The 13,900-nt window shown below is 37.6% G+C and overlaps 3 protein-coding genes across 3 annotated transcripts; 2 read left to right on the forward strand and 1 right to left on the reverse strand.

Annotated features, from left to right (window-relative positions):
- Positions 1-501: 501 nt before the first annotated feature.
- LOC147847765 (putative pyridoxal 5'-phosphate synthase subunit PDX1) lies at positions 502-1,721 on the forward strand. Its single transcript, XM_087338849.1, has one exon. The coding sequence runs from the start codon at positions 540-542 to the stop codon at positions 1,467-1,469; it is 930 nt and encodes a 309-aa protein (XP_087194975.1). The 5' UTR covers positions 502-539; the 3' UTR covers positions 1,470-1,721.
- A 4,016-nt stretch (positions 1,722-5,737) lies between these two features.
- Positions 5,738-9,632, forward strand: LOC147847766 (U-box domain-containing protein 13-like). The gene is made up of 4 exons (XM_087338848.1): positions 5,738-6,619; positions 6,865-6,981; positions 7,077-7,508; positions 7,751-9,632. Exons 1-4 carry the CDS (start codon positions 6,341-6,343, stop codon positions 8,822-8,824), a joined length of 1,902 nt encoding a protein of 633 aa, XP_087194974.1. The 5' UTR covers positions 5,738-6,340; the 3' UTR covers positions 8,825-9,632.
- Positions 9,633-11,731: 2,099 nt separating this feature from the next.
- LOC147847767 (uncharacterized) lies at positions 11,732-13,109 on the reverse strand. Its single transcript, XM_087338847.1, has one exon. It carries the CDS (start codon positions 13,079-13,081, stop codon positions 11,732-11,734), a length of 1,350 nt encoding a protein of 449 aa, XP_087194973.1. The 5' UTR covers positions 13,082-13,109.
- Positions 13,110-13,900: the final 791 nt, after the last annotated feature.

Genomic DNA, 13,900 nt, shown 5'->3' on the forward strand with positions numbered 1-13,900 from the left:
TTTGTTTTCTGTAGAATATTTTGTAACATCGTGTACTATGTCAAGTATTTTTCTCACCCTTTTAAGAATTCCACTGGTTCATGTTGATGTTCTCGTGAAGGATTAGATGCATTCATCCTGAAGGTGTTTTTAGTAGCTCTTATTACTTGTGGAAACTCTAAAGATTTAGAAATGTGTAAAGCTGTGTCGCACTTTCATTGGGGTTTCTGTTGCTGCATAGGTTTCACTGCGAAATCTTGCATCATAGAGAATTCTGGTTCGTCCCGACGTTTTTAAAGAAGGGTCTAAATTGTAATACACTTTTGGTTGGGGTTTTCCTGTATTGCACAGTACTCACCAGTAAAATCTGCATGCTACATTCTCTTACTCATGATATATTACTTGAAGTTTATGCTTTTTGCATGTCCTTAGTGGTAACCTAAAGTTTGCAAGTCTCTCTCTATATATCTATATTTAACAAATATTATGGATCACACTTCAGTATTTGTTCAACTGGTAGTGGTTACTGACATTAGAGTGCTTTTAAATTGTAAGCAGTGATGGCAAGCGATGGAGTAGTTACGGTCTATGGCAATGGTGCGATTTCGGACCCAAAGAAATCGTCATACGCAGTGAAGGTTGGATTGGCTCAGATGCTGAGGGGTGGAGTGATCATGGACGTTGTAAATGTTGAACAAGCACGTATTGCAGAAGAAGCAGGAGCTGCAGCTGTTATGGCTCTTGAGCGTGTTCCGGCAGACATAAGGGCTGAAGGTGGAGTCGCACGCATGAGTGACCCTGGCTTAATCAAGGAAATCAAGAATGCTGTAACTATCCCTGTTATGGCTAAAGCTAGGATAGGTCACTTTGTTGAAGCCCAGGTTCTCGAAGCCATCGGTGTCGATTATATTGATGAGAGTGAAGTTCTTACTCCCGCCGACGACGTGAATCATACCAACAAGCATAACTTCAGGATTCCTTTCGTCTGTGGATGTAGGAACTTAGGCGAAGCTCTACGAAGGATCGCTGAAGGTGCAGCGATGATTCGAACCAAAGGAGAGGCTGGAACTGGTAACGTGGTCGAAGCGGTGAGGCATGTGAGGTCAGTGCTAGGAGAAATTAGGAAGCTTCAGAGCTTAGATGACGATGAGGTGTTCACGTTTGCGAAGGAAATCGCGGCTCCTTATGAACTTGTGAGGCAAACCAAGCAACTTGGCCGCCTCCCGGTAGTGAATTTTGCTGCTGGGGGTGTTGCCACCCCTGCGGATGCTGCCATGATGATGCAACTTGGTTGTGATGGCGTCTTTGTCGGATCAGGAATCTTTAAGAGTGGGAATCCTTCTCAACGTGCAAGAGCCATTGTCTCAGCTGTCACTCACTTTAATGATCCTAGTGTTATAGCAGATGTTAGCTGTGGGTTGGGTGAAGCTATGGTCGGCATTAACCTCAGCGATAAGAAAGTAGAGCGCTTTGCAGCCAGATCGGAGTAGCTCTTTTTCTTCCATTTGTTTGCGCAACAAAACCTCTGTAAACCTCTGTTTGCGGTGATTTTGGGTTTGAGGAAGTGGGTCTTTTCGTTGAAGTCAAATTTCTGGCTCAACAAGAGGGGACATTGGACATGCTGACAAAACTCTGATTGTTCAACAATCAAGAGGGACACTGGATTTGTGTACTTTTGTTGCCTCTCAACATTGCATTGCTCTCAAAGTACTAAAGCTTTTCAACAAACTATATTTCCTATATTTACTGCATTGCATTGCATTGCGTAACTTCATATCTATTTACTCCAGTTCAAAAAAAAAAGCTCTAACAAGGCGTCTCTTGTATGAATCAAGAAGCTGTATTTCTTAAATGTATTGCATTGCTTGACCTTTTATTGCTTTCCCTTGAATTAGAAAATTGCTTTAACATGGTGTTATCTCTTGTATTTACAAGCGATTTGAGTGTTGTCCAGGTGTTTGTCTTAAAATGTGGTGTTAATTGTGGTAATGACTGTTTAATTGTTAGCACTACCAATGGTATGTGTTGAAACTGATGAAAGTATTTACTTGATATGATTTGTATGGATATGTTTCTACACAAATCTGGTGATAAGGGTTTGGATATGTGGGGTTGGCATTGTTTTAACGAATGGTGCAAATAATAGGAGACTTTGTGATCTCTGAGTTTGAGTGAAGCAAAGAATGGTGGAGGGTTTTTACCATTTTCCTTGTGATCTTCATATCTGATTGATTGGAAGTTACCCGTTATAGTGGGATTAGTGTGAAGTATATCTCATTAGTGAAAGCAAATTGAGGGAGATAGATTAATGACGTAACGAGTTAGAAATGGTGTACGAGACCAAATAAAGAGTGTGCATCTTTAATTGCTGTCTCATCTTTGAGAACAGTGAACTGAAATAATAAATTATAACTCAACTTAGGTACTAGATAGTCATCTTAGCTAAGCACTTGGTTTTCTAAACTTAGATGAAGCGAAAAACTTTTGCATCTGAAATTTCTCCAACTTTTGCACCTCTTTGGAGAGAGTGACACACCTTTGAGGTAGGGTGATAATGGCTTGGCCTATTGTCAAAATAACTATTGTTACTACATTTCTTTATTGGGGATAGAATTGATAGCTACAAAATGGATTGTGGGAGTGCCTTTGAGGTAGGGTGATAATGGCATGGCCTATTGTCAAAATAACTATTGTTACTACATTTCTTTATTGGGGATAGAATTGATAGCTACAAAATGGATTGTGGGAGTGCCTTTGAGGTAGGGTGATAATGGCATGGCCTATTGTCAAAATAACTATTGTTACTACATTTCTTTATTGGGGGTAGAATTGATAGCTTCAAAATGGATTGTGTGAGTTTTGGTAGCACTCTTTAATATTATGTGAGTTTGGTAAACAACCAATGCCCCCACAAATTTGATATTTCTCTAAAATTAGCTGTAATCCAATGCATTCAGTGTTTGGAAAGTTTTTTGATAAAAAACTTTGAAGCCAATTGGTCCTAATTTGATTGATGATTCGATGGTTCATACTCAATAATTGGTAATCAATAGATTGGGCATGGTCCACACAAGATACAAATTCGAAAACAATGGAATATTTATTTAATCGGTTTCTTTATCAATTTTCTCTTTTAACTTTCAAACAATACAACCCATAACTATCAATCAATGATACACAAACTTTAATTTGATAAATGATACACAAACCTTAACTTGATCAATGATGTTGCAATCCTTAACTTTTGATCAATGATACACAAACCTCAACTATTGATCAATGATACACAAACTTAATTTTCGATCAACGATGTCAAAATCAATAAACTGAATTCATACATCATGAATAACACATTTATTGAATTTGAAGTGATTGTAACCATGGGATTCTTTGGATGGTAAGACATTCGAAACATCATTAGTGCAAAACACTTGACAAATAAACACATTATGCTTTAAGCACATCACATGGATAGGAATTTCTATTGATTGTGAGAGGATTAGAATGTGCATCTCCTAGAAATGTAGAGAAAGTATGTTTAATACTAGAAACACTCTCGAAGAAGACATTATCTGCTACACGACATACTCAAGCATACATGACACCATCAATTTGGACCTTTTAATTTCTATTGTGTGCCTAAAAAATGTCAAACAATAGATGTTGGGCGTTTGGAAAATAAATATATCTTTTCATTCTCATTCCAATTGGTTTTATGTGGTTAATTTGTCGGGGAGAAAATGCATGAATATTGTGCAAGAAGAGCTATTTGATGTGGCAAAAAGGTGATGTGACATCATTAGCCAACACAACTGAGAAATTTGAGGAAAATGATTGGGAATCGAATTGAGAGTCTCCCATTGCAACGATATTTGCATATGTATGTATGTATGAGCAAAAACATCATGTGTGTGCATTTACAAATTTAGGTACTGACGTATGTACATGTTCATGTACTTGTATGTGAATGTGTTCACGTGTGGGACATGAGTATAATAGGTGTATCCCATACTTCAACTTTCTAAATAGAATATTCAATAGTTAAGAAGTTGCTCAACTCTCAAAGGAATCCATTCGCAATGAATTATTTTCTGCATGCATACAAGTTTGGGAACTAGACAAAACATTCTTTGAAATTTCGAACCCTCTTGTATAAAAATAGCGAGTGGTAGATGACTAAAGTTCATACACGAGTTTGGAAACTAAACGAACATTTTTTTTTTGATTTTTCAACATCTCAAAGGACTACTTTTATCTACGACCAGCACACAAACAAAACGTTTGGTTTGATGACAAGAATTCCAAGTCTAACACCTTGATGCGGACATTAGAATAGATGGACATGAGACTTTGAAGTTTCCAGAAATCCTTAGGAATGAATGGTCAATATAAAGATAATATAACTAACAACTTTTGAATTGTATGATGCCAACCCACATTTATGTTGTCATCATAAATTATAGCACCTCGATTGCTCTGTTGAGCATTCAAATTAGGTAAACAAGGCCAAAATATAACAGGTTGTTCATGACATGAAGCAACAACATATTCCCATCCACACAAAGCAACAACCAACAAACCCCCAAGTTCCAAACCTCCGAGGAAGTGTCAACTCACAATCGGCTATATATACACACAACTATGTATGCCTTCTTTACCTATTTCACAATCCTCTAATGTTGCCGATTTGCCATTTAGGGAGTTGCACTAACGTGTCTTCCATGACATGCACAAATCACATCCAACGAGTAATGCCAAATCGACAAACATACCATCGACCCATGCATGCTTCCATTTAGAGTGGAAGCAGGGTTGTTGGACAATGATGGGACCAAGAGTTCTTCTCATTGACACCATCCTTACCGGATGAAATGCGGGTCGACACTAAAGGCCGGTTCTATGTTTGAGCTATATCCTATACAAAAGAGCAAGGGTGTAAGTGTGAATTGATCATTCGTAGGCTCGACAAAGGCGTCTATCTGGTCCGATCCGATTCAATCTCTTGTGGAGACTACGACAACTCTCTCTCTCTCTCTCTCTCTCTCTCTCTCTCTCTCTCTCTCTCTCTCTCTCTCCCTCTCTCTCTCTCTCTTTCTCCCTCCCTCTCTCTCTCTCACATACACACACACACATACACACACACACATGGAAGAGTGAAGATTATTAAGAAATTGTCAATTGGGTGGTAGTTGTAACTTGTAAAATGTGAGCACTCTAAATATAGAGCAGAAAACAGAGGTAAAAAAAACAGAGGAAGAAAACAGAGACAAAAAACAGAGGAAAAAAAAAACAGAGGAAGAAAACAGAGACAAAAAAAAACAGAGGAAGAAGAAGGACTACAAAGGCTTTCGGAAAAATTCCTGCAAGTACTCGACATCGCCATCGCCATCGCCATCGCCATCGCCATCGCCATCGCTCACAGAAAGGTCGGTCCGCCGCCTGTCTTTCTTCCTTCCCTTCTATACATTCCATTCTGTGAAACTCCTTTATATATTCTGCCTCCCTTTCTCCTTCTCCTTCTCCGACTCTCTGTCTCCCTTTCTGTGTATGTATATCGAGCAATTCATCTGCAGAAAGGTAACCGTCTTGCAAACATGTGCAGAAGAGAAACTATCTTAGCAAACATCTGTAGAGAGTAAGTCTTCTTTGCAAGAATCTGCAGAGAATAACTCTTCGTTTGCAACCATCCGCAGGAAAGAAACAAGCACCTGAAGAAAAGAAAGCATCTCTGCAAAACCGTGGAGGAAAATTCAACCACCTTGGGCGAAGCTCTGCTCTGATAGTACCCATCTTGCGAAACTGTGGCGAAAATAATTATGTCGCGAATCTTTGTTCCTTTACGCAGAGAAAGAAATAACCTTGCAGAATTGTGCAGAAACCCGAAGCAGATCTTAGCCAACTTGAAACAGGTGTATACATTGTAGCAATACTGGTTTCCCATGGAAGTTTTCATGTGTATACATGCGTAACGAGAATTTCCGATTTCTTCGGCACACTATATCAAGCCTTTTGGAAAAGCCCAGTTTCAGTTGAGAATCAGAGAGGAATTTCGAGAAAAAGATTTACAAAGTTAAAGAAGAAGAAGAATACAAGAAGAAGAATCCAAGCAGGAGAACCTTAGAAGAAGAAGAAGAATCTAAGACATCATACAAGTGTCCCTGGGAAGTATCCTTAAGAAGAAGAGGAGGAGTAGGACATACTAAAATGAGTGATTTTGCAAAGACAATCAGTCATAGGCACAGCAGCTTAACCAAGAAGAAGGTATCACACATCATAGAAGTTGTGATTTCTTCATTAGACTTTTGACGAGAACAGTTTGTCTTCCCTTTTGCTTGGGGGCTATTTCCCTTCTATTATCAATATGGAGGGACAAAATCAAAGTATTTCACTCCTTGAGTCTATATGGCATAATGCCAACCAGATAGTTGGAGCAAAAGGTTTTCCTTCTAGCCATAAGAGAGTCTGTGTTGACCTGATTCGCAGAGTTAAGCTCATTCTGCCATTTCTTGAAGAGGTTCGAGAATCTCAAGATTCCTCGTTGCAAGAAGCTTCCATTTCTGCTTTCTATGCCCTCGAAAAAGCTCTATGCTCTGCCCTTCGTTTACTTCAGTTTTGCAAAGACGGCAGCAAATTATATCTGGTTTGGCTCTTTCCAACTTTTGAGTTTAATTTTCATCCATATGTGCTAAATTCTCAAACATTTTAATTTGCTTCGTATGCCCACATAAAGTTTGATTTCAATGTCAGTTGATTCGCATACACTTGCTTTGTTCCATTTGTACACATGGAATGACTTCCATTATCTGATGTTGATACATATCACAAATATAGAGCATCTGCTCAAAAAGCAAGTTTTGGTGTTTTTGTTTGGTCTCTTTTCCTTAGGTTTTGGAGAGGGGAGTTATTGCAAACAGACTCTATGAAGTGACTGATGCAATGGATAAAGCTTTAGACCAAATGCCAACCAAATGTTTAGAACTCTCATTAGAGGTTCAGGAGCAGGTGAATTTCTTATGCTTGCAACTTTAGTCTGTAAACAGCCTGTAATTTCGACGGAAATGGGATTCTTAGCCTATGATTTATGCAAAATGTTACAGATTGAGCTTGTCCATGCCCAACTGAAACGAGCAAAAGGAAGATCAGACACACACGACATGGAACTATTTATGGATGCAATGCTAGCCATTTCAGAGAAGGATGACACAAAAGCTCTCTGTCAAGTTGCTGAAAAGCTTCAGCTTAAAAGTCCTTCACAACTAAAAACTGAAGCTCATGCTGTACAAAACTTGATTAAGGAGAGGAATGGGGTTGTTGATGAAAGCCTTAAACAGATTTTGGGTTTACTGAGGAGACTTACTCTTTTAATTAATGAAGCTGATACTGAATTAGATAGTTTGGAACTTGAGAAGCTTTCATTCTATGATGTAGCTGATGGTGAAAATCCACAATCACCTGTTGTACCTAATGATTTCCGGTGCCCAATATCCTTGGAGCTCATGAAAGATCCAGTCATAGTTGCGACGGGGCAGGTTAGCTACTTATGATTATGATTATGATTTTCCTGATATCTATAGAAAAGATTATTCTTGTAATATGTTTAACAGTGTTTTACATGCTTATGCCAGAATTTATATGTCAAAATGTGATTTCTGGGCTTGTGCAAGAGACTTGATATGATTTTCTGTACTTAGAGCCTTTGTTTTGAAATGTGTGTTTAAATGTGCTACTGCTGCTGCTTGCATAAGACTTTTTTGTATGTCTTCTGGTGCAGACTTATGAGAGATCGAGTATCCAAAAATGGTTAGAAGGACATAAGACTTGTCCTAAGACTGGGGAGGTTCTCCCACATACAGTGTTAACTCCTAATTTTGCACTGAGAAGTCTCATCATTGAGTGGTGTGAAGCTAATGGAATTGAAGTCCCAAAAAGAGCATGTCTGAATCGAGGTAATAAGACTTCTTTGGTGCTATCTTCCAAAGATGGCATCTCTTTGGATATGCTTATTGAGCATTTATGCAGTGGTCAATTAGAATTACAGAGGGTTGCAGCTGAAGAGATAAGATCACTAGCAAAACAAAATGCTGATAATAGAGTGTGTATAGCAGAAGCGGGTGCTATTCCACTTCTAGTGAATCTCCTCTCAACTGAAGATTCTCGCACTCAGGAACATGCTGTTACTGCGTTGCTTAACTTGTCAATTTATGAAGGAAATAAAAGAGCTATAGTGAGAGCTGGGGCTATCCCACACATTGTTGGAGTTTTAAAGTATGGAAACATGGAAGCAAGAGAAAATGCTGCAGCTACTCTCTTCAGTCTATCTGTGATGGATGAAAACAAGATGATGATTGGAGCGGCTGGAGCTATTCCTCCACTGGTAGACCTATTGAGAGATGGGAACCCTCAAGGAAGGAAAGATGCTGCAACTGCTCTGTTTAACCTAGCAATTTATCAAGGGAACAAGCGAAGAGCTATTAGAGCTGGAATAATCGATCCTTTAATGAGGCTAATGGTTGATCTCACTGCCGGAATGAGAGATGAAGCATTAGCTATTCTTGCTATCCTCGTCACCCACCAAGAAGGAAGAGTTGCTATTGGCAATGCTTCAGCAGTGCCAGTATTAGTGGATATAATAAAGAATGGCTCATCACGCAATAAGGAGAATGCTGCCTCAGTTCTTTTAGCATTGAGTTCTAGTGATATAAGTCATTTAATGGAAGCTCAAGAGCTTGGAGTAGAAGGCCCTCTCATTGAGCTTGTTCATTCTGGAACTGCGAGGGCAAGACGGAAGGCATCTAGTCTTCTAGAACGGTTAAACAAGCAAAATGAAGATTTAAGAAGTTCATGATGAATTAAAATTGAGTTAGTTGATTTCAGTTAGCAATTGTAGGAGGAGAAAAGTTTAGTGACATGATAATGGTTTGTGAAAACCATGATGAAAATATAGGCGATATCAGTTTGTAAAGATGGAACCAGGAAAGTTTAGGGCCAAGATAATGGTTTGAGGAAGCCATGATGATAAGATGTGGAATCAGAACAAATCAGTGGACAGGCAGGGACGATTTTAGCAGCCATGATTAGTAGAAGATTGATGAAAGCATCACACGTTTGGTCTTTGAGAAGTGTTGTGATGACGTTTTAAGAAGACCATGATGAAAATACAGTTAATTTTAGTTAGTTCCCGTGGAATAAGATGGGAAAACGTCTAGGAAAAATTTTAGTAGCAAGATGATGTTTGAAGAAGCCCATGATGAAAATATGGTTCATCTCAGATCGTGCAGGCTGAAATCAGAGCTAGTAAATGCTGGAACTAGTACGTGAAATTGCGCCACCCGTTTGCCTCACAAAGTTATTGTAACATTTATATAAAGTTCGTTACATTGTGGGTCCGACTTCACCATAAGCTTCCTAATTCATGCACTAGAGATATTCAAAAGAGAGATTGTTTATTGCAGAGTAACGATACAACACAGCTGAAATCCATTGCTGGTCTACTAATTTGTATTCGGTCTATGTTCATGAACATCTTGCAGGTTGAATAAAATGTTCTAAGGTAGACAAAGTCCTCCTTAGTATATTCATAATAAATCCACGAGAAAGAGAAATCAATTGCATATATGCTTCCATTCAATTGTTTATTTCCAAGTTGTTTTTCATTATTAATAGCACTTCCTTATAATGGATTACAGCATTTTTCTCATCACTTTTTAGCTCATTGTTTTTTTCTTCCTTTTAATGGGTTTAAACAATGAGGAACAACTTGTGAATGTCGAGTTGTTACTCTTTGACTTCTCTCAATCTCTCACGAGACCTATCACTACCATTTTCTTTTCTTTTTTAAGGAATAGAGGAATCTATAACAGGTTATTACTAAAAAAGAGAAACAAGGAGAGAGATTTTATGTTTTGCTAACCATAGCCTTTAAATGCTCGAGAGTAAAACTAAACTGCACAACAGATTCAGTTAACGATTAAACTCCAGTGGTGAATTGTCTTGCTATCTATATTTATCCAATCTATTATGACATTCAACTATCCTGCATACTAATAATTGACGTTTCATTTTGTACAAGTACTGCTATTTCTTAATGGTGATTATCTTATTCTGAAATTTGTATTATTTTTAGGATAGAAGCTTTCCTTATTTAGGACTTGGGAGAGTTTTATTATTGATTGCCTATGGTCTTTTAGGTTCCTCTTTAGATTTTACAAGAATCCAGGACATCCACATATAGTTGCTTGTAGTCATTACTTTTTAACATGTATATCTTTAATCATGACACATGTCATGGTGAGATTCCTCTTTAGATTCTACAAGGATATCTAGCAATGCACACAATTGTTTCTTTGATAGACATTGCAATATATACATATTTGGTCATGATGTCTTTGAGTATTAATTTTAACAGTTTAACGTCTCCTCGGGCCCTCCTTGAAAACTAGGCATTGCCTTCAAATGAACACAGATAAAGCCATGGGCTTCTCATTAATGATCAATTTAAGAAATAAAAAGAAAACGACCATCAGGGAGCCTTGGTTGGATTCTTTTGTTGGATCATATTCTTTACGATTGATCATGGGCTTCTTCTTGCATCATTTCATATCAGTGCCTGGATTCTGCTGCTTGCTGTTCACCAGGTATATCAATAAAAGCACTACTCATCAGCAGAGTATTAGGAGTATCATGAATCTGATTATTCTAATGGGTCATGTATTGATTACTCATAGTTCAGGGGTGCAATGGAATCTCCTCTAAAGGTGGTATCGTCTCTTCACTGGCACTTTCGTCATAAATCCAGCACTTCTGTTCTGCTGGGAAATAATCTATCATTTCCGGGCTCCGCTCCAATTTTCACTTCATGTCCTAAATTGATCAATTCTTTTCCCTTTCTCATGCGTGAAAACGAGCGAAAATGAATGAACAAATAATATTTCTAATGCAGAAGCAACGGAAGCTCGTAGAGAAACCTTAAATTATTGGCTCACTTAAAGAAGTACTGCAGCCCGTTTAGTCCTAATTCTTCTCATAACCAATGTTTTCACTTTGATTTCGTTCAATCTCCTGTTATTTGGGTACATTCACGTGGGAATGGAAGAGATTCCGGCAGATCATGTTCACCATGAAGTCATATGAAATCGGATCTCGATTCTCCCTAGAATCTTCCTATTAGTTGCCATCAAAGACTTTTTGCTTGTTTTCCGTTCTTTATCAATGGGTTATTTCAAAGGGTGGCCTAAGGTCACCCCCATTAAATGAGAGTCCCGCCTCTCTTCGTTTAAGCGGGAAAAACGGGAAAGGGAGAGGCCAATCAGGGCCTGAATTTGACGGGTTAGTCTTAAAGTTTTTTGACGGGCATTTTTTAAAGATGTATGTCATATGACGTAAGAGTGCAAAAATTAACATGTCATTTGACATACAAATTTCTTATAATGAAAAGCTCTATATGATGCTTCATTATTATACATTTTATTACTATAGAAGGTACACAAATAGACACAACTACCTCGCAAAGATAATGAAATACAGAAAATAAATATCGTGTTAATGTTTTTTTTTTACCAAAAAAGTGTTAATGTTTTTTAAGCCAAAGTACAAACTATATATGTATCCATAATCATAATTCATTCTTGCAAAGTGGATACAATAAGCTTCAAACAAATAATCATACAAATCGAATACTTAATCATCATATATTTCTTAAAGCCCAAAAAACACAAAAAAATGTTTATCATACCGGGACTCCTCATACTTATTACTAAGCATTGTTCAATGATACTATCCTTCTCTCTTTCTCTTCAAACCAAAGGTTAAATATATCCCTCCAACAAATGTTTGATGTCTCTTGAGCATTCAAGGATATAAACATCAAAGCATCTAAAGTTTCCAAAGATAAACCATTTCTAATATCATTTTTTATGATATTTTGACGTGAAAAGCCTCGTTCACATGCAGCTGTACTAATAGGAATAGTCATACATAGTTGCCACAATTGCATAATACCCGGAAATAATTGCCACCAAGATTGTGCATTGCAACAAATATCCCATGCATCATGCATTCCTCTTCCTTTAGCAATTCTCACAAGCATACCAACAAAATCTTCTCGTTCATTGAAGCATCTTTTCATGTCAACAATTTGCCTATCAATGTTAAACTTCCCAATAAGTTTGTGCATCCATTCCTTTGTCTTTTTCTCTCTTTCATTTTCCTCAATGGGATATGAAGATGGATTAAACAACTTGATAGCATTGAAAAATGTAACATCCGGGAAACGATTGTTTAAGGCATCAATAACATGTTGGACAAAAGTTTTTCCAATTCTAATGCATTCATCCAAACTACCATTTTCCGCATTACCATTAAACATATTCAAGTTAGAATCATTATCTTCATTCTCACTATCAAGACCACTCATTATTCTTGATCGATTTGCTACCTCCTTTGGGTTTGGAATCGGTATAAACTTCAATGGATGTGAATGAGTAACACTATCACATCGAATATATATGAGTATGCCATCTTTCACATTCGATAAAAAGCTTGCAAGAAACATAGACCCGGTGCCAAATGTTTCACACGATAAATATCTTCTTCGAAGTTTCTCATGGATCAAATCCAAGTGAACACCAAGCATAGTTACATCCATTAATTCCCTTTGGAATTGCTCATTTAATTTATTTAATTCCACAAGAATATCTGCCAATAGGTGCAACATAAATTGCACTTGGAATATAGTAGCATACTCGTACCATTTTTTCTCATGTTTTTCCCATTGTTCTAAAATTGCGGGCATAAGTGTAACTAGTCTCTCCATTACTTGGCCTCGAGATAACCATCTTATGGAGTGAATTTTAAGCACCTTCAAATCACCCTTACCATGTCGTTTCATTATCTCTTTTAGCTCCTTGTGTCTATTAGTTGACTTTCCCAACCAAGAGTATACTTTATTTGCAAATACATCAAGGAAGCTAAACACATGGGCATGAGACATTATATATGCATCTTTTATGGCAAGTGCTTCACGATGTGCAATGCAATGTACTCCCAAAATATTAGGCATCATGGATTGAAACTTAGAAATTGCACCATTGTTCTTCCCTATCATAGATGATGCCCCATCACTTGCAAAAGCCACAAGTTTTTTTAAATCTAAATTGCTCTCCAAAATGAATTCATTGATAGACTTGTAGATACCTTCAGCTTTCACATTTTCCACCGGAAGAAGTCGCGCAAATTTACAATGTGGCTCCCCTTTGCCACCTTCACTTAAGTACAATACATAGATAATGAGGTGTTTTTCCAATGTACGATCAATGCTTTCATCAATCAAGATGGAGAAAAATGGACTTCCACGAATTTCATCATACAAGAGTTTCCTTGTGTGGTTCTTAATGGCCATTAAGAATTCTCTTGCAGATTTAGCATTAGCATAAGCACCATATTCTTTTGAGGCAGGGGCGTTTGGAGTACCAAGTTCTCTTTGTAACATACATTGTTTTACATATTTCTCTAATGGAATATCATTGCAAGCATGAAAATGAACCAACTTCATGCATAAAAGTATCCTCTCATATTCTAAATGCATGATTTCTGAAATTTTGTCATCCATTGGGCCTTTCACATTTGCATTTTCCTTTTGTCTTTTTGCATTATACATGGCACTTGCTATCACATGATCGGATGACTTTGCATGTTCATTCAATGAAGACATTTGCATGATTTGAGATCCACCATCCGCAAATACATTGTTCTTTCTTGCATCTTCACACCACATGCATTTGATTATATCATCACCTAATAGGGACTTTGTCACATATGCCCATGGGTGAAGCAAAGTCCATTGGTTTCTCCACTTTCTTTTTTGTTTGTTATAAGAAGATCTCGACTCATTTGTGTTTGTAACCACCTCGTGCTCATTATTTGG

Source organism: Azolla caroliniana, unplaced genomic scaffold (genome assembly GCF_043228905.1).
Source record: "Azolla caroliniana isolate FFs.n. ecotype wild unplaced genomic scaffold, voAzoCaro1.0.p SCAF_690, whole genome shotgun sequence".
Lineage (NCBI taxonomy): Eukaryota > Viridiplantae > Streptophyta > Polypodiopsida > Salviniales > Salviniaceae > Azolla > Azolla caroliniana.

Excerpts from the sequence above, each read along its gene's own strand:
- LOC147847765 (XM_087338849.1), top strand. The coding sequence starts at position 540 with ATGGCAAGCGATGGAGTAGTTACGGTCTATGGCAATGGTGCGATTTCG.
- LOC147847766 (XM_087338848.1), top strand. The coding sequence starts at position 6,341 with ATGGAGGGACAAAATCAAAGTATTTCACTCCTTGAGTCTATATGGCAT. Across the intron at positions 6,982-7,076 it reads CATTAGAGGTTCAGGAGCAG|ATTGAGCTTGTCCATGCCCA; the intron begins GTGAATTTCTTA and ends AAAATGTTACAG. Across the intron at positions 7,509-7,750 it reads TCATAGTTGCGACGGGGCAG|ACTTATGAGAGATCGAGTAT; the intron begins GTTAGCTACTTA and ends CTTCTGGTGCAG.
- LOC147847767 (XM_087338847.1), bottom strand. The coding sequence starts at position 13,081 with ATGATAGGGAAGAACAATGGTGCAATTTCTAAGTTTCAATCCATGATG.